This window comes from Lolium rigidum, chromosome 3, assembly GCF_022539505.1.
Source record: "Lolium rigidum isolate FL_2022 chromosome 3, APGP_CSIRO_Lrig_0.1, whole genome shotgun sequence".
Taxonomy (NCBI): Eukaryota; Viridiplantae; Streptophyta; class Magnoliopsida; order Poales; family Poaceae; genus Lolium; species Lolium rigidum.
Window position 1 is genome coordinate 250,680,218 of NC_061510.1, and position 24,209 is coordinate 250,704,426.

The following is a 24,209-nucleotide window of genomic DNA, read 5'->3' on the forward strand; positions in this document are numbered from 1 at the left end:
GATGGCTTAAGTTGGGGCCAAATGGACGCTAGAGGATTCGGGGGAGGGTTTGTGATTAGACGGGATGAACTTCCGGATGGTTTCCTCAAGAACTTAGCCAAGGCTAGAGGTTGAAGAAGAAAGATATAAGGAAGAACTCGCTCTAGATCATCTTCTTTATTGATCTCCACAGGTTACAAGTTTCTCAGTACATGTGTTCGTCTATGCACACATCTATTCGTCCGTGCCCGTGAAGAGGGCTGCCCCCTCTCCTTATATAGGGGAGAGGGTGGCTTACAGGGCAAGAAACCCTAATGGCATCTTTGACTAGACAAACTACTTTACAAAGCTACTTTAATCATAGATGACACCGGGGTCTTCTTTAATCGTGGATGCCGACGTCCTCCGGCTTCTTTCATCGTCATCCTCCTCTTTATCGTCAACCCTTCGTTTAAAGCTACTTTGCTTAGCTCATCTTTGTCTTCTAGCTCCGGAGAGAATCTTTGACCAGTCCCCGCCGACTTGCTCTTCTTTCCGGTATCCCGGTGTCTTCTTTACCCGGTTCCGGCATACCCCTCTTGGGGATACCGGCTTAGCCTCGCTTAGCCAAATTCTTTAACTTTGTGTTCCGGTACGAACATTAAACCGGTATCTTGATGGCTCAAACCATCCGGTTTGGCATGCCTTTGGCATACCGGGGGTCATCCCCCCAACAACCAAATTTGTGTCATGGATGGTTCAAACCGAACAGACGCTGGATAGGCGCTGGTGTCCGATCTGCTGTTCGTCCCATCCTGGCAAAGCAGGCTGGGCCATGGTCCCTCCCCCATGCTTAAATGGCCCCATTGGCCACTAGCACCATCTTTTTGACTTTGGTGATCCATGTTTACATGCCCACATGGGAATGGATCACAGCACATGGCCACATGGCTGTTGTGGAGGACAAACTGGGTCCTCCCGCCGTGGCATGTGTCTGGGCAGGCCAGACGAGCTGCCTCAAACTGTCTGTGGGAGGATCAAATGGGACAAAATCGGACGATTTGGATCATTGATTTGGATCGTGCCGCTGAAGATGCCTGAGAGCATGGCTTCAGACTCCAGTAAAACCATATTTGTCCCCCATTTTCACTTTCTTTGGTGGCTTGTATCGCACCACTGGATATTATAAGATATTTTTGTTTAGTCGCATATGCAAGTGCCATAGGAGCGTGGATAGGGAGGGAAGACTTTATTATGATATAACTATGGTCTCACTATGCCGAAAAAAGGAAAACCTAATTAAAGAATGGAAGCCTCTCGTTAGCGAGGGGCGTCACCCCCTACACCTCCAAGGCTCCAAGTAGTTCTAGCTCTTTAGATCATTTTTTCATATAAGAACATCTCCATCCACCAGCACCTGAATGGAGTGTGTGGGATGACTACTATTGAGGGCGCCCAAACACTTATCCAACTCATTGGGGCCAGCTGCCTTTTTTAATATATTTCTTAAAATAAACACACTAATCTAAACAAATTGCGCGAATTTCATTAAAAAAATTAAGATTTTACAAAATTAAGCCTAAACCTATATCTAGTCATGGCCGTTGTTATTGTTGTCGGAGTTGATGGTGTTATCCACCACCGACTAGTCCTTCGCCCAATCTCCAGGTCAGCGTCGCATAATCGCGTTTACACCCAGTAGTCTGCCATCCACACCGAAACCTCTTCCTTCTTGGCTTCCTCGGCGGCAAGTGTGGTTCTGACTTGGGGCGTTGGGAGGAGAGCTAGGCCTGAGGTGGCGACCGCGCCTCCATATTGGTGGTCCGGAAGACTATGCTGCTTTATGGTGTCGAGTGCGGCTCTGTATTCAGTTGTGGCTTGAGGATGAGAAGGGGAGGCCTAGAGTGAGAAAATGGAGGGCATGATGACAACATGTGCGACGTCGATCGGGGTGATAGCGTGACACGCGGCGGCAAGTCCTCTATCTGTTTCACATGGTAGATACATTGATTCACATGTTCTCCAACATGCGGCCCTCCATGCTCCACAATTGATGGCTCTCGACCGTAGTCTCGTGCATAGGGATGGCATGTATAGATATGCGTGGAGCCATCACATACCCGTACACATCGCACTAGATCTTACCCATCACATGTACCCATACTCGTCAACGGGTACAAGTTTTTTTTCATACCCCTCACCTGGCAAGGTAAATAGGTACCCGTGGATAAAACTATCCAAACTTACAACACATCAAATTGACCAAAAATAGTCATGAAACAACATGAATGTGTGACTAGGAGGAAATTAAGTAATTTATAATATTAGGCAGATCCATTTATGAAATTTTGAATGGGTAAATTGGTATGTGGGCATGGGTTTTATGATCCCATACTCATGCCCACTCTTTTTTTTTTTTGACCCATGAGTAATTTTTTTTCCATATTCATAATCTTAATGGTTTTTTACCCGTTGGGTACGTGGGTCTTGGGTACCCATTATTGTCCCTGCTCGATATCGACTCATACTCCTAATATCTTGGCCAGGAGACAACTAGTGGCCAAACCTCAATAACCAGAGAACCATGGCCGACGACTCCACTCCAGATCCGCTCACTGATAGCATTATTCCCGTCTCCCCTTCCTCCACCATGAAGATTCGAAGGGAGCAGAGTGAAGCATCCAACAGATCAAGAGAGGGAACACGCTTATTCATACTGCATCCATCAGATCCACCAGCTCCACTCATCTTCCACCACGGAAGCAAGCTAGACATGGGAATGGAAAGCCTTCCCAAGCTGCTCGTGAGCACGGGAATGACGCAGGAAAACAAAGCTACACTACATATATGCACGCACATCCCTCCTTTCCCCTCCCACTCCGACCAGCAGCACCGAGGAGAAGAGACGAGAAGATGACGGGAATAGTGTCGTCAAATTTGTTCCCCTCCCACTCCGACCAGCGGAACCAGTTGGTGACGTAGGACACGTATTTCCAGAGCCCGTCTTTCACATGTGAAAATGCGATGTGCCAAGTCGCGGGACGACAGCGCCGCCACGCTGCACCGTGCCGCAGTGCCCGACTTTCTTTGAAGAGGCGACGGGGCAACCAGTCAGCCACCTCTCCTCCTCGCCGCGGTTTCCATGGCGGCCACGCTCCTCCGCCGGGCGCTTCACCTCCGCCGTACCCTCCCCTCCGCTTCCTCCCGCGCTCTACTCCCAGCCGCCGCCAACCGCCTCCTCTCCACCCACCAGAACAACACCGCCATCCCCATCGACCTCTCCTCCGATGAGAGCCGCCGCCGCCTCGTCAACAGGTTTCCCCGTCTCCTCCCCCCTCCTTCTGAATTGCCAACCCGTATATGGGATATGTATGGGTCACCAAGGACGGTTGCTGATTTAAGGCCTCGTATATACTACGTGCAGTTTGATGTACAGGAGCAAGCAGAGAGGGTTTCTGGAGCTGGACCTGGTGCTCGGGACCTGGGTAGAGCAGCACATCCGCTCCATGGACGAGCCCAACATCCGATCCCTGCTCCAAGTCCTCGACATCGTGAGCTATCCTGCCCCTGCCCCTCCTTCTCTTGCCATCTAATAGCTCTTCTGAGCTATGGTTTGCTGTCACATGCTTTAGTTTTGAACTCCAGCTACAGATTTTCCTGTTTACTGAATATTCTTTATCCAGTGTATGTAGTGCCACAAAACACAATGGTTCTTTGTCCTGGACTTGCCAATTTTTAGCCTGGTTCATGTTTGGCCCAGTCAAATTGGTCCAAAAAATCATCCCACCAGCTCATGGGCAATGTACGAGTCAACAATTGTCAGCACTGTTTTGTGTAGTAATTAGGAGGATGCTTCATGTATAAATGTACTTGATGTCCTTCCGTCCCTTGACATGGCTGGACAATTGCTTCTATTGCATCTGTGCACGGTTTAGTGTCTACATTTTACCACTCTTCTAACCAGTCAATCTCAGGATCACATCTGTATTAAGAACATCGTTGCCATGTGGTGATCATATCTTGTGTTGGCAGTAGAATACTCGGGCAATTACAGCTTTTTAGCACCGTAAGGTTTCTTCCAGATAATGAAGTGAATTTATGGTTCTAATTCTAGAACTGTTTGATTCTTCAGGAGAACCCAGATTTGTGGAAATGGCTTACTGGCCAAGAGAAAGCACCAGAGGATGTCAATTCTAATCCTGTATGTGATAGCACAATACCTCTGTTTCTGCCCATCTCTAATAGTCTAATTGCAACTATACTGAACGATTTCTGTCCAAACCCAAATAGGTATTTGTTGCTATTAAGTCGAAGGTCACGGATAACCTGAGCAAGCACTCTTCTCCAGAGACCCGATCAGCACCTGGTCAACCATGGGTGCGAGGGTGGGATGACAAGAGGGGCCTGGCTGGACCGAAGTATGGAAACCAGTGATGGGGTGCTCAAATGAACTGTGGCAATTTTTATCCTAAGTAAGATTGTTTTGTTATCCTCGTTTTGACGATGCCTGTGTAAATAAAGTTAATCATGGCTAGTGATGCGCCATCGTCGAAGGATTCGGGATATTGGATTGTTACTGGATGTGTGCTAATAATGTTTTCATTGTTGAAGAAAAGGCATTTGTAGTGGTGAAGTGTAACCAAATGGATCTCATTGTTCCAGTTCCTAGTTAATTCTGGATGCACAAATTGCTCTTGTGTTCTACTGAATGTAAAAATTCTAACATAGCAGTGTTTAATACTCCCTCTGTCCATAAAAGGATGTCTCAACTTTGAATAAATTTGGATATGTCTAGATATTGAAATAAGTCTAAATACATCTAAATTTTGACATAGTTGAGACAGGAGTATGAAACAACATCTAAATTTTGACATAGTTGAGACATCTTTTTATGGACAGAGGGAGTATGAAACAACGCATCATACAATCGGTGTAGAATCAAAACTAAGCATTTGCAAGACAGAATTTGGGCCTTTATGTGCACATAACTTATTCAACATTGTACGCACTGAAAAAAATCCCCCAAATAGACCACTCTTATTTACATAAGAGATGAAGGAATGAAAGAATAAAATGATGCAACTCTGAGATTATTTATGGTACATGAGGAAATCGCTATGAGAGAATACTGTCCTAATGGGTAAACACGAATAAGAAAGGAGATATCATTGCTCTTAACACCCTGCAGAGCCTAAGAACCGGCTGGGGCCTGTTGGGCACGCATCACCATTTCCTCAGTAGTAGTCCCTATAATCTCGTTTGCGCGCTTCAGTGGAACACATATGATTCTCCCGATCGAGTCCTGGCAGAGATTTAATGAAAGAATCAAGAGATTTGAAATTAGCTCGAGTACATGAAGTATAGTACTGTACTTCCGATGCGGGAAAAAAGATGCACTGAAGTAAATGATAGTTTTGGCGACGAAGGATGACTCTGCAGATCAACTATTTGACAATCTTACCCGGGAAACAATTCCAAGCTTTTCTAGCTTCTTCACAGCATCAACAACGTCAAAATTGCACTCCACGCCAAACTCTTCCTTGATGAGCTGTTCGCAACGTAAATCAAGATCCTGCAAAGATCAGCAAACTCATGTGTCAAAAGAATAAAGGGATCTTTGAGTAAACCAGCCATCTGGTATGATGAGCAGAAAAACCATCTAGTTAGTCCTACAAGCACGGAAATATTTTCCTTCAAAACATGTCCATTTTAATCAGCTGCAAGAGATTCAGTAGCTTGTATTGTGAATTGTGATGCTGTTCTCCCCATACCGATGACAAGAAAAAGAATGTATAGTCAACTAATTTTTGTTAATTAACTAACTGTGCACTTACTTGTATAGTAGCCTTTCCTTGCTCCATCAAAATATAATAAGAAACAATAACCTCCTTAATCTGACAAGGAATTTGTGACATGTCAGCGGCACATTCAAGACATGCTACACATAGCAAAGTAAAGGTCTCGGTGGTTAAGCACCTCTTGCTGGATCACATCGTCGCATAAGTGTAGAAGGGTTCCTTTTCCACTATCAAGCTGCTTATCATACATTGATTTCGTAATCAAATTCTGGTAAGTCACCATATTTGCCTGAAATCTGTTTGTGTAGAAAATTCACCATGTTGGTAAATAAAATGGCACAAAAGTTGATCCAAATAAAATAACATGGCGCGAGATAAAATGATTCTTTTGAAAGGGGTATCATAAGTTTAGAGCACATACGTGAAGTAGATCTTAGCACAGTATCCAATTAAACCAGAAACTATGGCTGTCACAACCCATATATCAGCCTTTGGCATTTCAAGAGAACTTATGAGAGTGGCCTGAAAAGAAGAAGCATTGAGATGGTTAAATATTATCTCAGTAGTATGTTTCCAATCTCAAAGCATCACATACATACCAAACCAAGCACAGCAGAAATAAGAAATTTGACCCAATCCATTGGCGTTAAACTAGGGTTCTTCTTCTCTGGCTACATCATCAGTAATAATATTAGGCACACAATGAGAGGGAACAAATAGAACATGCTAAAATCACATATGAAGCGCAAATCAGATAATGTATATTACCAGGACCAACTCCATGTCAGCCATTGGAATGTTCTTAAAATGTTTTACGAATATTCCTCGATCTGGCTTAGTTTCTCTGCTGGCCCTCCTGTAATGTGTTACAGTGAGAGTATGAAATAAATACTATATGTCAACACTGAAGAGAAATTGCTTCATTATTTAGATAAATGGAAATTTTGAGAGAATTACCTATATACCACGATCATCCTTTCGAATGTAGGCTCTTGAATTGTCATCTTTCTTAGTAAATTCTTTATGCTGCCATAAAAAGGAGAAATACACGTTGCACTGTGAGTTCACATTTAGTGTACTAAAATATTACAAGGAGGGTCCCAATCAACAACCTCAGTTCCATTTTTTCTAGGCGAATGCGTTCAACAACGAGGTCTGCTTGCTCCTCTTCTTCGTTGACTTCTGTCGGTTTTCTTTGTGTCCTTTTTTGGCCTCAATTCTCTTTTCTTAGAGAACAGTTTATCAATCCTATTTTAAATACAATATCATCATTTTGACGAATTACCATATTAATGATTTAAAAACATGATTTTGATTCTGAATGAAATTATCATACATTGTGACTTTCAACAGGAATCTCCAAACTCGGGATATGATAACATCCACTTTCTCCATAAAGAAATAATCAGTTGTTTGGTCGATTCCAATGCCTCGGCGGAAGACAATATACTACAAAGGTATGGTTGAAGTTGTCAGAACCCGTATATAAGATTAGACAGAACTGAAGAAATGTTCTCAGCATTAAATCTAACTTTCACATGTCGGTGGAGGACAGCAAGCAAAACTGGTAATGAAATCATCAGAACAAAAAGGCTGGCTTCTTCCACAGCTTTTCTACTTGTAGTTGTTATGGAAAAGTAGAATCTACATCACGTGCTAGTTAAAGACCATGATGAATACCTTATCAGCGAATTCTGGTAAATTATCACGTGGGTGCTCTTTAAAGTACTTTTTCAACAACTTGTTGTCGACCTACAATTGATCACAAATTAGTTAAGAAAGTCAATAATATGTGAAGCACGAATTGCTGTGAGCCTTATTTTAAACTGCTACAAATGTAGCTTCTGACCTTGGACTCGTCAACTTTGATTGGCAGGTTCAAAAGATACTGACCAGAATGAGCCACATCATTCTCTTCATCGGATAACAACTTGAAATTACTCTTATCCATTATCTACTTAAGACCACAGATATGCATGGAACAGATGGTAAATTGGTTTTGGTCAGATAAAATCTCACACATATTTATCTCTGAAACCGCATTTATTAGTATTGAAAAGTTCAGATTGTGATCCAACCTGGAAAAGATACGTTAGAAAATTGAGTTCAAGAGTTTCAATCTCAGAAGGTGTCAGGCTCTGCTGCTCCAAACTCTTCTCACCATGAACAGGGTCGAATAGTGCGTACAATTGCTGAATCATGGAACCAATGTTCAGCTATAAGAAAACTTTACCAACTCGGAGACAGTTGCAGAAAAATAAAAGAACGTGAAACGAAGGGGACTAGTACCATTAAATCCTCAAACTGCAGGAGATACCAAGCACGGACAGTGTACTCCACCCTCCTACATAGCTTCATAAACTCGGTACGGTCGTTGTCTTGCTCTATATATAGAGTAAATCAGGAGCATGCGTGATTATGAGAATGTAGATATAACAATGCATTTCGAGTTCACAGTCCCACGCATATCATAAATTTCAGTCATAGAGAAGTAAAACATACTCCGTAAAATGACAGAATTGTTCACTCTACGATGAAAAATCATGATTTTCTACTATGTAAAATGGAGTGGAATGCACCATCTGTAATCCATGTGAGCATACACCAAAACTATAATGATGACTGATGATACAAAAGGCAACTTCGACAGAGTAAGGCCAATGACCCTTATCTTCTTTCTTGGCAATTGAACAAAATAGGATCCAGGATAACAACCAAAATGCAAATTAGCCTACATTCCTACTACCCAACCCAAGGAACTAGGACCATTTGCCGCATATTTGGCCGGTAAGGCAATGCAATTGAACATCTGAACTCGTGAACTATACGAGGGTAGACAGAGATCAGTGACGACAGTTATAATTAAACGGATAATCAAATCCCCTAGAATCGCACAGAAGTTCAGAAATCAGCAAATGTCTCCCCCATTTCCAAGAAATGCGACGCCTCTAGGACCGGCGGCGCAGCCCCAATGCCGCGCGCGCAACGATCAAACGAAACGGTGGGATCAATGGGAAACGATACCGATGAGATAGGCCAGCTTCATGACGAGCTTGGGCTTGAGGATGGGGATGACGGACTCCCTCTCGAGCCGTATCACCTCCTTCACCACCCCATCCTTCTTCTCCTTGGTCTTGGCCTCCATCACCGCCGCCGACGCCGTCCCGGGCTCGCCAGCCTCCCTCCCCAGCGCCTCCACCATTGGTCCAGGAAATAGGAGCGATATATAGCAGCACCGACCGGGATTCGAAGCTTGGGATCGAGGGAAGGGATGGGGTCGGGTTGCGGGAAGAGGGAAACCGATCAATGACGCCGAGGGCGAAAGAGAAAGACACAGCCTTTTGTGACCCGTGGCACGAGCGCTCTGTTGCCAACCCGACAACTTCAGAATTCGCCCTCTCATCCTTTGGCATACCTAAAATTGAATTCATAACCTTCAAGAACGTTTCTATCTTTTCTTTTTTCGTTCGAACCTATTTTTAGAGCATGTTTGAGTGCGCGGAGTGTGGGAAACATCAGAGGCGGCAAAAAAACTCTATATCATCGTCAACCTGCAAGAAGATACAGTATTACTCTATATCAGAGTACCTAGGTTTATGCTGCCTGGAGGCTGAGAACCCTACTTCTCGCATGTTTGTTGTATTGCTTAATGGTAGATATACACTGTATTGCTTATTGGAGGAATGGAGGATATTACATCGTGAGCTCCTTGCCGGGATTTGTTTGTCAAGGTGCTCAAAATGAATCTCTTTCGGCTATGGTCCTCCTTTTATACTACGAAGGGGATACCATAGTGGCCGAGAGGATACTGCACTCTCGCTCACCACTGGAAGTGGTGACGAGATAAAGCTACATGATACACAACAAGAAGTGTGGCATCCGGGTGACGATGAACATGCAGCAACCACTAGCGGACAAGGCCCTGTCCTCATCCAGTCCCATCTTTTGACCTTGGTCCGGCATGATTTTTTCTCCCGAGGAACTGTCCTTCCTTTACTTTGGGGCTACTCTACATCAGCCTATGTATAGGCCTTCCCGAAAAGGCTTGATTACAATCATGTCTCCCTTGGACTGGGGCACACTTTAAACATTGTTCGGGATATGCTTACGCCAGAGGCGGTGGTGGTGATAAACACGCCTGCTGGCGCGGGCTCCACACTGCACTGCACTATCCCCTCCTAATCCCTGGCAATTCATGTATAAAGCGGTCAAGGCTGAGTCGAGGCCGAGTCATGGCTGATGTACCCTTTCCAGTAGCCGAAGCGATGCGTCACATATGATGATTCCTTCCCGGAGTTGGGGTTAAGAGGGGTAGCTTCTCGGGTTCGATGACCGATCTTCACGCATTGGATCTTTTAGTTCGTGAGGGTTACAGGGCGTAGTGGCCCACACTACCTGGTTCTCCTGAATCTGACGGAAGCCCCTCGGAAGTGAGACCGGCAATGGCATGTTTGCCGGGGTTGCACCCTTAGGAGTGGGGTCCGTTGCGCCTTGATTGGTGCGAGATAATAACCTCGCCTCCCACAATCCGGCGTTGTGGTGAGCATGGTGGGGGCCCATCTGAATTTGGCCTTTAAATAGGCGTGACTGCGTTCACGCATTCATCTTCTCCCTTCTTGCGCTCGTATCTTCTCCTCTGCGCGCTCCCCTTCACAGTTTCCAGTCATCTCACCCAAAACCAAACTCTCATCTCTTCAGAGAGCACCCACTCTGAAGGAGCACATGGCTCATCAAACCATATAGTGGCTATCTCAGGTGCAATTTGGGCCCAACTCAATAATCTGAAAGCAATTGAGTCCATGTCGAGGCTTGTAGCCTCTAAGGATCATGAAGGGCGCCCAACTTAGGTGAAGCACACCACCTCGCCCAACCTGGGCGAGCTGAACATGCCCATCTTCTCCTTCTTCATGACGATATCGATGTGCCCTCCGCTCTCCCGATTCTATCACGTCGTACTGGAGGCGTACACCCTTAGCTTGGACCAACTTCATCCCAATGTCGTGCTAGTAATGGCAACCTTCCAGCATATATGCGAGAGCTTCATCGGAATCAAGCCGTGGGTGGCGCTCTTGTTCCATTTCTACTCGCCCCCGGTCGAGCCAGAGTTATCGCAGGGGTAGGTTGATCGCTTGCCGCCATGTCGTGGAAGATTTCCTCTATAAGCACTTGGCGCCTCTCCAGGCTTGAGACATGGCAATACTATGGGTGCATGGATGCAACCCATCTTCAGCAGGGGTTGGTGCATGAGTTGCTACCATCGATGTACGTGCTGCTCATGAAGCAGTTCTTTGGCTTGGAGGCCCAGCCGACTCTTCTGCAGTGGATAACTCCCCTTTTTTTGTACCCTGCCCGTGATTAGATCCTAGCAATGATGACATACTATGATGAGTGGAAAATCAAGGACTGTTGGATGGCTCCCGAGACGGCCTTCTTTGGACTTTGTGAAGCAGGAGAATCAGTGTTTCTAACACTTGATGGGCAAAAAACATGAGCGATTTTTCATTTTTCATTCATGTACGCCTCCAAGCGTGGGTCGTCCCCACCCATAGAGGGCACATGCGTCTTTAAATGGGATGCTGAAGTTTGCATACCCTTCTAACATTCTCTAGATCGATAAAATTCTTGGTTGCATCTTACATACATCCTCGATTAGCTTCTCATTATAAGAACTAGGTTTTAACATCCAACTGACATATCTCGTTATTGAAATATGCAGTAACTGCTAGAATAATTCGTACATATCAAGTATTGCTACGGAAGGTTTTAATATTATCGCACAAAACTTTTTGAACCTTTTAATGGATATATGAACATCCACGTTTAATAGATTCATTTATATTCGAATGGCTTCATGCCTTCCGGAGAGTCTACTAAGTTTGAAATTTGATTTCTTGTATATGGATACTATCGTGGATTTTATGACATATGGCCATTTTGACGGATTCAGGGTCCATCTTTTGCTATCTTATAAGTTACAGATTTATTTTTGTCAGAATAACAGTACTCCATCCTCAAACCAGACGTTGGTTTAGTGCAAAGTCTGCATCACCTACACTGTTTAGTTGTAGTCTCAATAGAAATCTCTACATCACATGAAGTGGCTTCCATATCAGTCAAAAATAGGGAACTCCAAACCAACTTCTGGCGTTGTACTATTGTAATGATGGTGTCAATTCTCCAATCTTGTCGAGCTGCATTGTCCTCTCACGCACCTCTTTCGCAAGAAACAATTTCTCGAGAAATACACCTTTTACGACAAACATTTTTTTTGTCTTCGGTCCTATTAAAGGAAAAATACTCAATAGTTTATTTGGGATAACCTTTGAAGAAGCATAAATCCTATTTTGGTTGTAAACACTTCACATATGCTACACATGCCAAAATTTAAGAAAAGACAGTTTGGGTTTCTACCCATTGCATAACTCATATGGTGTCATCTCAATGAATTATGATGACGCTTTGTCCTATATTAAAACGATAGTCATTAAAGCATTATCTACAAAAATATAATGGCTATTTTACTGTCGATCCAACAAGGTTTGGATTACATTTCAGACACTCCATCAATTCTATGGTGTTTCAGGATGCGCAAGTTGTGAATAATTTCACAACTCTTCAGATGTTTGCTGAACTTGTAACTCAAATATTCTCTTCTATGATCCACATAGATAATTGATTTTCTTGTTAAAATGTTTTTCTACTTTATGCTGAAATTCTATGAACCTTTTCAAATACTTCATACTTCTTTCTCATGAAGGAAATATACTATATCCACTCAAATCATCAGTGAAAGTTTATGGTGTAGAAAAATCCACCACATGCGGCTACACATATTGGAGTACATACATCATTATTTATTGTCTCCAAAATGTTAGTCGCTCGTTCGTTTTGGCCTATGAACGATATTTCAGTCATCTTCATTTCAGATAAGATTTGCAGGTGTCAAATGATCCAAAAAAGACTCGCAATTCTATCAAGATGGAGTTTTTTCATGAACATCTTTCCAGTATAACTTAAACGAAGGTGTCACAAATAAGTGAACTTCAAATCATTAGCCGTACGATGTTTAGCATCAGTGTTATCGATGTGTGTTTCATCGTATGGAGATTTATAATATACGATCCATACACTATGGAGCATATTTTTAAGTTGAACAATGACTGTTCTCATAAAGCCATAACTATGTAACAATTTACTAAGTTATTTTCAATAAATCTCAATTGCTAGGTAAGATGCCAACAATGAACATAATGACCTTTTATTTTTGTTCTAGATGTGCATCGTTACCATATTCCGTTCTACTCTCTTAGGCCATTGTAGTTCTTGTATCGAGTTGATTCATATGAAAATCAAGATCAAGGAGGACTTGGGATTCATAAACTTGAGGTCAAGAATAGAGCCCTAGTGGGTAAATGGTTGTTCAACCTTCTTACCAAGTATGGCGTATGGAAAACCATTCTAAAAATAATGAACATGGGCTCATGTCCATTGTCTCAGGTATATTGAAAACCCTAGGACACACACTTCTAAGCTAGCCTTATGGCAACAAAAAACATTTCTTCCCATATGGCTCTCTATCTAGTAGGGATGGCTATGAGATATGGTCCTAGGAGGATAAGTGGTTAGTAATACTACATCCCGGAACAATATCCAGCCATGGACAATATTGTGCGTCATTAAAGTTATACTTTAGCTAAGGTGTTGGAATCTTCACCACCGAATGTGATGATCCGAAGAGATTTTGTTGGTCCTAGGCTTGCATCTTGGAATATTTTTCTTCAATGTCTAGCTTTGGTCCAACTCACGTAAGGGGCATACAAGTTTTGATGGAGTCTAAATGAGAAATGAGAATGGCAAATTCTCAATGAATTAAATGTATAAAGCTTTGATCCAGCTTGAGGTGCCTGTTGATAATAATAAAAGATTTGGAAAATGAACATTCCACTAAAAACTAAGGTTAGGTAATACTACACCCCGGAACAATATCCATATCCATTTACGACCATCTCTACAACATGCATGTGGAGGACCAAGAACTATTTACGAAGGTGTCTACATGGTTGGAGAACACGACGATGGATCTTTTCACCCAACATGGACAGCAGAATAATCTTAGGATTGGACCTCCATCACCATAGGTGTCTATACAACTTCCCAGATGATTACTTGTATTGAGCCTTTTTTCTCTTTTAATTTTGATACGATGGTTTTGGAGCGGCTTTGTGCATCTTTGAGTTTTTTTGTTAAAGGGTGAATATTAACATCGCAAAGATACCAGTTACACCCAGCCTTTGCACCAACAAGATATTGAAATACATCAAGTTTACACATAGCCAATAACAACAAAAAAAACAAATATAAACAAAGACTATGTCGTAGTGATGAACCACTCGAAACAACAACCCTCTAAACACCACCAAAGACAACACTCGGACCACAAAAGAGGCTCTCCAAAAGAGTTGCCTCCAAGAAGGAAAACATGCAAACACGTTCTCGTCGCCCAATCAAGGATCTTGAGTTTTTACCCTGGAGTAAGTCCGACTTCCCAAAATAGTTCCGACAACAAGGCTATTGTGAGCTATAATCTGTTGAAAGTGCATGGTGCCCCGATGATGATTTTGGTAATTAAACACAATTTGTATGGACCAAGGTTGGAAAAAGCGCTAGGCGGAAGCGAGGCGATTCCCATTCGCCTAGTGCCTAGGAGATGCTTAAGCGGCCTAGGCACAGCCTAGGCGGGCATAGTTTATACCAACAAGTGTGTATATGGGTTATTATAACATTAATTTAGAACATGTAAATGTGTAAATTTCAATTAAATACCTTGAAAACAATGCCCATCTAACTCGATCGTGAAGTATTGCATGATTTCTTATTGTGGAAGACAATTTCTTTGTTACACTGCCTAGACTTCCGCTTATGCCCTAGGCGAGGCGTTTGTCCATCGCCTAGTTCCTAAGCGTGCTTAAGCGGTGCCTAAATGTCACCTTATCCAACAGAGGTATGGACTAATGGTTACGTTGATTTCCAATTATAGGATTTGTCCATAGGCAATATTTAACCATATGTTGGCTTCAAAGTTGCAAGAAAAAGCAAACGAATAAGATCAGTGAGCCATCAAGTGTATTTTCAAGACATTTTCATATAAAAGAAAGAAGAAATTGTGTGCAAGTTTAAGATAAGCCATCCCGAGGAGATCATGAGCATGGAGCTTGTCATCCATATGATAATCATGGATATATGAAGATTCTTTGAATAAGAATCTCTCCCATAGTGGGGGTAAGGGAAGCAATCCACAAAACTTCATCAAGCAAGCACAATCAAGAAATATATTCCATCTTGTTGTGGTCAAGATCGTCATCATCTAGATCAAGTGGAATATGCAAGATTAAGATTTTTTATTAATAAGATTTCTTTCTTACACGTCTCATGGTTTATTTGTGAGACGGGTTTATAGGTTAGTTACTATACTATCAAGAGAGCTCTCGAGTGAGTAACTCGGTCGTATCGTTTAGAGAGGGCTCAAACCTTTGCATACTTGCATCATCTTTCTTGGTTGTTATTTGGATCTTATCCATATGGTGATTTAAAGCTTGTATTTATTTCCATAACAAGCTATAGTTCATCGAAAATGGATTTCGCATGAACTACTTATTGCGTTTTCAATAATCGAGTTTTTCCTGGTTCTTCGTATTGAGAGGTTTCACCTATAAATTCGTGGAAAAATCTAACCCACTTGTTTTTAAGTTTTTTACTCTTTGTGTGGTATCTCTTGCCATCATCTTTCCAACAAAATTTATTTCACCTAAATTGGAGTTCCCTAACTCAGATTGTTGCATTTTCAAAGGTGAAGGTTTTACTGATTTGTCTCTTATGGATAGGTTGGACCTTTCTTTATTTAGTTTTACCCTCTCTTGTTGGACTTTGATGGTTATCTACATGATCTTGTAGAGCTCATTTCTATCTTCAAAACGAGCCCAAGATCACCAAAATTAGAGTCGGTGTGCTCAAGTTATGGTGTTTTCTATTTTGTCAGACATGGTCTGACGAGTCCAGCTGAGTGGCACTCCTCGCAGTATACCTGCCTGGTATTGGTCAAGCCAAGCCCGGACCACTCCGTCTAGCCAGGGTGGTCCTACCCAAGATGGAAGGTCTGGCCTGTGGGTTTTTCTACGTTCTGATTCCAACAGTTAGATTCCGTTGGGTGGGGGTGAGGTATAAAGGTCCCTTTCCCCCCTTGGGCTGGTTGCTTCTTCCATTGTTGACTTTGAAGCTTCCCCTTTCTCCCTAATATCTGCATGATTCTTACACTCATTTGAGTGAAAAGAGAGAGAAGATCTAGATCTATACCTTGACCAATCAAATCCCTCTCTTTGTGAGGGGAAATCACTAGATCCAGATCTTGGAGAAATTTGTTGTTGTCCTCGTTTGTTCTTCCTCTCATATTTCCTCAATAACTTAAGTAGCTTTGTTGGAATTTGAATGTCAAGGATTGAGCGCATCTCAGTGGTGTTCTTCCCATTGCATTTGGTGCATCGACTTGACTTCTCTGCGGTGATATGTGGAGGTGTAAGTTCGTAAGTATATCTCTTCAGGAGCTTATTCCTCTTTTGTATTTGGACCCTAGACAACTTAGTGATCTTTGTGGTGTTCTAGGGGCCTCTAATTAAGTTGTGAAGATTCCTCAAGCGTGAAGCCTTTCTGGCGATTTCTTGAGAGCCTCCAATTAAGTTGTGGAGATTTCCCCCAAGTTTTGTTCGTGTTCGATGACCACCATCAAGGTTCCACAGTGGACCGAGGATTTCCCTTTTGGTGAGAAGACTCGAGGAGAATACAGTAAGGAATTCGTGGCATTTGGGGAGCCTTATACCTCCACACCGCTCCAATGGAAAGTAGCACGCACAAGAGTGTGAACTGCATGATTCATCGTCGACTCGGTGTCACCTCGGTTATTTCTGTACCCGAGTTCTTTACTTATGCGTGCACTTTACTTTGTACTTTTTGATAGCCTTCGTGCTTGAAATTATATATCTTATTATCACGTATTTGATTTTCTTGCTTAGCATAAGTTATTGGTGCACATAGGTGAATCCTAGTTATATATGTTTTGTGTTTGAAAAATTAAACGTTAGTTTTATTCCATATTTGTTCAAGCCATAACCATAAAAATTAAACCGCCTATTCACCCCCTCTAGTTGACGTCTGTGTCTTTTCACCAGTAAAGGCCATACCTTATGCTTTCACCCTGAAAATCATGGGTCGATACTCGAGAAGCACCACAAAAAGTGTTGTCCACTTGTGTTGCCGCCCCCTCCTGCTAAGGCTGCTGCTTCAAGTCATCAACACCCGACACATAGGAAACCTGTGCCACAAGTCTTCATCGCCACCAAACCTTCGCTCCACAATTGCAAGCCTCAGATTACAACCACCATGATTTTCTTCACCACTGTCCATACCATGGAAATCTATATTTACATATGTCCCATGTCACCGAAAAGAAAAAAAAATGTTTGAGCCACATATGGGCCAATCTGCGTAGATCTCCGAGAGGGAGACTAGAACTCGTAGGCATCCAGATCGAGAAGAACAACGTGAAGCAGATTCACAATTTGTAACTCGAAGATGAGAAAGGGACAAGCACCTTTATTCAGGCCACTCCAGTAGCCCCACCGCCACCAGCGGGCTGTAGAGGAGAAGACGAACTAGACCGCCGACGACATCGCTAGATCCAGCGCAGATCGGACCCAAAAGGGCCCGCTACACCACCTCACATGGATAATAATATGTGTGGTTGATACGAGTAGTGGCTGTCGTGACCCACTGGGCTAGATTGGGTCTAGGACGGGCCACTATTACCGCCACACGCCATGGCAGCAGCGCTTCAGATGGGATCATCCAGGACTGGTCTCGCCCGATCTGCTCACCCCCAGCGCTGCCCAACCTCTCTTTCTCCTCCACAAGCCGTCACATTCGCCACTTCACCTCGCGCCGCTACGACCAGCAGAGCGCACCGCCACCTGCCCAGGGCCACCACCCCAACATCCGGTCTTCGCCGCTTCGAACACAGCCGAGGACTCCGCTAGCCGTTTGGCAACATGCCCTAGGATCATCGTCGGGCAAAGGTTTGTTGCCCCTGGGCAGCTAGGAAGGTGACACATGAGCCTTTTTCGTGTGCATCTTAGTTATGCAGAGTGAGTATAATGTTTAAGTTTTTTATTTTTTTACTCAAACCTCTACCTTGTATATATAAAAATATAGTACATTAACGTACTTTCGATTTTTTGAAGTAATAAAGCTCACTTTATTGAGAAAAAAAAAAGCATGTCTATGCTGTACTTGTAGTTTCTGTTTTTGATGTGGCGAGAGGACAGGCGTGAGCTAGATATGGAGTACACAGTTAGTTCTACTAGTTTGTAGAACTTCCAAAGAAGTGACCATTTTCTGATATCGCTTCCTGAGTAAAATTCTTTCACCATTGCTGCTACCCTGCTACCGATTTGACAGTCACATTGGAGCATCTTCAGCTACGTTTCCCAAAACGATTCTTAAAAGTATTTGAGGTGCGCCGGATATTTTTCCGTTTCCAGCCGTGTGCTTCGAAGACCATTTCCATCCGGCGAGATCCAATATGGTGTCCGGCGCTCCGAGTCCGTTCCCGGTCCACAGGGGACGCTCCGTGCACGCCGGAGAGAACGAGCGAGGCGAGGAGTGGCAGGCCCGACGCGTCAGCGACACGGACGTCTAAAACTCCATCGCCTACCTCTGGTCAAACGACGTTAATGGTGCCCAGCTTTTCCAGGCGACGCACACGTCTCGTCTTGCATGGCCGCGTGGCCATGCACGCCAGCGTTTATTGCGGCCAATGCCCCGCTGCCGCCGCTTTACAATAACGAGCGCCCCTCCTTCCTTCCCAATTCCAATCTCGCCGCTCGCCGCACCTCCTTCCTCGCCGACAATGTCGTCCTCCCGCAAGAACGTCTTCGCGGCGAACGGCTTCGGCCGTGGCATCCTCACAGTGGCTGAGGTGTGGGCGCTGTACCGCGCGCGGTACCCTGTCCCGCCGAACATGCGCCTGCCAAGCAGTGGCGGGTGGAGGATGGCTGTCAACGGGGTCGGCGTCCCTCCACCGCTAGTGGCGGGAACCGAACGCTAGAGGGACGCAATCCGGACCCAGCGTGCTCGCCTTAGCGCCGAGGAGCGGGCCGATCCCACCTGGGCCCGCACCGGTCACAACGATTGGTGGGCGTACTTCTTCCAGGCGCATCACGACACCGAGATGAGCAGCAACAACGGCCTCGTCGACCGGAGGAACACCTGGAACAGGGAGGGCGCCTCCGCTTCCGAGGCGTTCCCGGGCGCACCCTCCCGAACGTCGTCGACGGCATCCACAATGTTGCCTCAATGCTGGAGATGCCGCCTTTGCCGCCACCATCTCCTTCGGCTGGAGCGCACTGGCAGCCGAGGAGGACGTACTCGTCCTCCTCGAACTCTTATTCCTCGGGGCCGGGGCGATCGACGCCTTCCTCGCACCGCACCACGCCGTACAGCGTGCCGAAGCGCGAGGTGAAGGAAGAGCCGGAGTACGCGACGCCGCTGGTGAGTCGGAGGCGCGTCAGCAGCAGCGTCACCATCCGCGAACCAGCGCAACATCAACATAGGCGGGCCGGCGGCGCCTTCCTTGTCCCGAAGCCAGAGATGAAGGAGGAGCAGGACGACGAGGAAGCCGCGAAGGCCGCGCAGTTGGCGGAGTACGAGCGGCAGCAGCGCCTCATCGCCAGCAGCAGCAGCGCCTCATCGCCAGCAGCGACGACCCCGAGGACTACCCCGGCTTCCGCGCAACGAGCACGGTGTCGTTGAACGACAATGACGCTTGGAGGGGTGACCTCGTCACGATGATCGCCATGTCCATCTGCGATGCTGGGGTGCCGCTCGTCGACCTCACCAACGACGATGAAGCTGGGCCAAGCGGCACCGTGAAGGACGAGCCTGTCGACGAGCCTGACGAGCGCGACAAGCAGGATGTCGTTGTCAATGACATGTAGAACTTTCACCAATACTAGGACCCCTCTAGCCACCGCAAGTACTACTAGATTAGGGTTTCGGTTAAATTTCATCGAATTTCGTCCGAACCTATGTAATATATAGCAAGTTTGAATGAATTCAACGGGTTTTTTTTATTAAATTTTAAAAATCTCAAATTCTGTTTGGGGGACGCGGCTGGAGAGCGACGTCCCCCAAACGCGGCACGAAGAAAACACGTCCTCCAAATGATAAATCCAGCGCTGTTTGGGGGTCGCTTTGTGGGACGCGGCTGGAGATACTCTTAGGGCTCGTTTGGTAGCCTAGATGGACCTTGGCTCGCATCAGCCCAACAAATTTCGGCCCATTTGGTTGCCTGCAGGCCACCGCGTTCTTGTATAAACCGGATCTCAAAGAACCCCTGGGACAGGCCCTCGAGGAACGTCCGGAATTGCAGTTTCTCCGGGGCCATGCCCGTTGCGGCCAGAAGGCTGCACGTGTGGGGAAGGGAGATGAAAACGCCGTGTCCCTTCGGGAACAGGCGTCATAATTAGCCTCACTGATCCCCCTCCTTCCTCTCACTCGCGATCGCACTCTCACCTCCCCCAAACTGTCACATCACCCGACGGTTCCCCTCCCGCCGACCAATCCGCTGCACCGCCGCACGGATGAGCACCGGTACCGGAGGAGGAGACGTCGTCGAGCAGCACTGCGAAGAAGGCCGCAACCTGCTCCGCGGTCTTCATCGGCATCTCGAATTTGCCCGCGACCTGGAGCTCGTGCTCGGCCGGAACAATGGCGGTAACAACCTCTCCTTCTCACCTTCGTACTCGTTCTGCCAGAACATGCCATTCTCGGGCATTTGCGACGACATGCACATTAGATCTGCTAGGGTTTCAATTAGGATAGGGTTCGGATTGATTTTTGCAACGTGTTCCTCGCCATTGCTTGATGTTCTTGTCCAGTTCTTGATGTTCACAGTCTCGATTTGCTTAGATCTGTTACTCTAATCTCCAATCACGGTAGATCCTTCATAGACCGGGCTTTGGATTGGTGAAACTTCCAGACTGTACTGTGCATGCATAGAGGGGAAGGTTTTTTGTGTGTTCGGGTTTAGCATGTTCAGATTGCTGTGCGAAAGATTAAGCTGAGTCGCGCTAGTTTGTTCAGACACAAGAGGAGTGGGAGGACTTGAAGAATGAAGTAGCTATGCTCAAGAATCTGTAGAGAACACAAGCACAAGTGATGAGAGCTAAGAAACAAGAATGGGAGGCAGAAAAAAGGCTTTGGAGGCTGAGAAGAAAAAGCTAGAGTATGACATATACGATCTGCTTCAAGTGAACTTTGCAATTAAGGATAAGCTCAAGAGGATCAGGGCAACTTGTAACGAGTGATGAATGTGTTCTAGATGTACTGTAGGAGAATTTGTAATGTGGCCTAAGTAGAATTTGTAATGTACCCTAAATACCACTCTTAATGTACTCAATTTGAACTGCTATGTGTGTTGTTTCTCGATTGAACTAGACCAATGATTATAACCTAGATCATAGTATGAGGAAATGATTGATCAGAACATATGGCATAACTTAACATGACCATGTCATTGGTTCTGGTTAAACATCCCTCCATATGTCCTAATTGTATGAGGCCTCTGATACCCTACTTTGCATGTTTCTGCTTCTCCAGCTCTGCATTGACCAATGATTCAACTATGACACAACGGAAGGTAGGGTGCTTCCCTCAAACTTAGTCATGTGTGCCATATTACTGGCACACTAGACTTAGTTTGCGGAAAGTCCCTTTGCCTTCCGTGTGATCATACATATGAGGCATCGTTTTGGTTTGTCTAGTGCATTGGTCAATGATTCAACAAAGGCACAATGGAATGCTAGGTGGTGGCCTCAAACTTAGTCATGTGTGCCACAGTCGTTGCATACTGCACTTAGTTTTTGGACACTCTCTATGCCTGCCGTGTAAGCGAATGTATGAGGCCTTACTAATGTTATCAATGTCCGTTTTCATCTAACCTACTTGTGAGCAGGCACACCACTAATGGCATGTGTTCTCGTGGCAGACTGAGAAGATCATGTTTGGGTCACCTGCTGAGATTCCCGGCGAGGGACCAACGAAGAAGCGTCGTAGAAGGCCAGCTAAGGTCGGCCACTTCCACGAGGACGCAGGGCCGGACCACTTCCTCCGCATCATGTTCAAGCCCACCTTCGGCCGGCTCATGATCCCTAAAGCTTTCGTCAAGTGGTTCGGAAAAATTCCTTCTAACATCATCGTCACCACCAACACTAGATGCAACTGGAGGATGACTACGAGGAGAGAAGGCAATGCCGCATTCATCGACCAGGGATGGATGAACTTCGCCATCGCCCATCAGCTCAAGGTAGGCCAGTTCCTTACCTTCAGGAAGGTGTTCTCCTTGGAGTACAGTGTTGTCATCTTCAACCACACCTGCACTGAGGTGATGAGTAGGTGCCCGTACCATGGCGATAACACTAGGTGTGTCGTCTCCGAGCTTCATGTCTGAAGATAACCTGGTACCATGTCGTGTCTAGTTGTTGTTCCTGTCTAGTGTGTTGAACTATGATCATGTCTGCCGTGTCCAGAACTATGATCGTGTCTGCAAAATGGCATGTCGTGAACTTGTGTCGTCTATGATCACCGCTAAATTCTCTATCGTCTATGATTGTGTTCTTGCTTGTGCTGTTGATCGCTGGTAACCTCACCACCGAAAGAAAAATGTAAGCATAAGCGAATTATGGGTTGCAACCAAACAGTATTGGCGCCGTTCTGGGCTGCTATGAGGCCTGAAAACCGCCCTACCAAACGGGCAGAGCCCAAATCTCCATGAGGCTGAAAAAACTCTATGGAGGCTATCAAACAACATGACTTTTATAGCTCATGATCCGTCTTGGACGCGCAGAGGTTTTTCTTCCCACTGCACCATTGGTGCAGGTGCAGGAAATACTACCAAACACGTCCTCAGCTTCCTGATCTTGATTCTGTCATGTGCACATAAGCCACAGAAAATAGCTTTGAATCCAGCAAACTTCTTCGTGAAGAATGCAAGTCTGGAGGTAGACCGGTTGATCGGAGTTTGAAGCTTGAAAGCATGTATTCCAAACTGTTGGACGGTACTCACGCAAGGCAGCAAGATGGGCCATGGATGGACCAGCCTCCCTGCAAAGCAGTGAAGCAACTCCTTTCTCCGCATGGTGATGGTGCCGCCTAGGCCTGATGTGGTGATGCAGGAGGGGAACCGAACAAATACAAGCAGATCACGCCAGACCGTCAGGATTCTTTCCTGTAGGTGACCAAGGCACGCAACCGACCGGGCTACTATCAAGGGAGAATCTTAGCACTCTCTTTGCATTACTGTCCCACAAAGGTTGGGATGAAAAATACACACCTTTTTTTTTTTCGAGGTTGACGGGGGGGGGGGGGAAGATCCCACCGCTTGTTGCATTCCACGAAAGTAGCCGGGCAGACCCAAGTTCTTACAACCAGATTAGAGAAATTACAAGGGGTTACAAGGGAGTAGAAGACAAAAAAATACAACAAAAACAAACTAGAAGCAAGGGAACACAAAAAGGCAGAGGGAGGTTAGCATCACAAGCCAACCGAAACCCCCGGGAGGCTAGCTCCCCAAGAGACAAGCACCACGACCTAGCAGGGTGAGCGACGGGCGGCGACGAAGGACCTGCAGAACCGAGACCAAGAACAGTCGAAGGGCATCGGATAGCCGAGACTGGGGCGACGACACCGGTGTGCCGACCCCGTGGCCGAAAGGCGATGCAGAGTCGAGTCACGCCACAAGCACGAACCGGAGCAAAGTCATAACCAGCAAGCCACCTCGAGGACCTCAAGCCGGCCGCCAAAGGAGGATCTCCAGTGAGAACCCCAACACCAAAGGTAAGCAGCCCAACGGAACAGGTAGCTGACTACGTGGAGACCAGACATGAGCACATCAAGAAGCGTCACCGGCACGGTCGAAGGGCGTCGGATAGCCGAGACCGTGCGACGACACCGGTGTGCCGTCGGCGAAGCCGAAGGGCATTGTGCTGCTGAGATCAAGCACAGACGAAGGGCGTCGGATAGCCGAGTCTGGGGCGATGTCACCGGTGTGCCACCCCCGTGGTCGAAGAGCAGCGCAAGCCGAGGCCACCCCAGGACGTCCAGGCAGCACAGTCTGGGCCACCATGACAACAACCTAGCCCCAGAGGGATACGAGCCAAGGGTCGGCGAGACGACGAGAGGCATAGCCATCCGACACGTGCAAGGCTTCAGGACGGTGCCTCCAAGGAGGAAACGACGCAGGGAGCGCCGCCACCGCCAGATCCGGCGAGGCCAGGATCGGAGATTTCTCTCGAAGCTTGACACGAAGCGTCGAGACAGGCTGACCTCCACCACAACAGCGGAAACCAC

General features: G+C 45.8%; 1 protein-coding gene and 1 pseudogene across 1 annotated transcript; one reads left to right on the top strand and one right to left on the bottom strand.

The window, feature by feature from the left end:
• Positions 1-3,047: 3,047 nt before the first annotated feature.
• LOC124699308 (succinate dehydrogenase assembly factor 2, mitochondrial-like) lies at positions 3,048-4,646 on the top strand. Its single transcript, XM_047231630.1, has 4 exons — positions 3,048-3,273; positions 3,383-3,509; positions 4,091-4,159; positions 4,249-4,646. Exons 1-4 carry the CDS (start codon positions 3,101-3,103, stop codon positions 4,390-4,392), a joined length of 513 nt encoding a protein of 170 aa, XP_047087586.1. The 5' UTR covers positions 3,048-3,100; the 3' UTR covers positions 4,393-4,646.
• Positions 4,647-4,909: 263 nt separating this feature from the next.
• On the bottom strand, positions 4,910-8,990 carry LOC124699309 (annotated as a pseudogene).
• Between the last annotated feature and the right edge of the window lie 15,219 nt (positions 8,991-24,209).

Coding starts and splice junctions, on each gene's coding strand:
- LOC124699308 (XM_047231630.1), top strand. CDS start 3,101: ATGGCGGCCACGCTCCTCCGCCGGGCGCTTCACCTCCGCCGTACCCTC. Junction 3,274..3,382: donor CGCCGCCGCCTCGTCAACAG/GTTTCCCCGTCT, acceptor TACTACGTGCAG/TTTGATGTACAGGAGCAAGC. Junction 4,160..4,248: donor AGGATGTCAATTCTAATCCT/GTATGTGATAGC, acceptor AAACCCAAATAG/GTATTTGTTGCTATTAAGTC.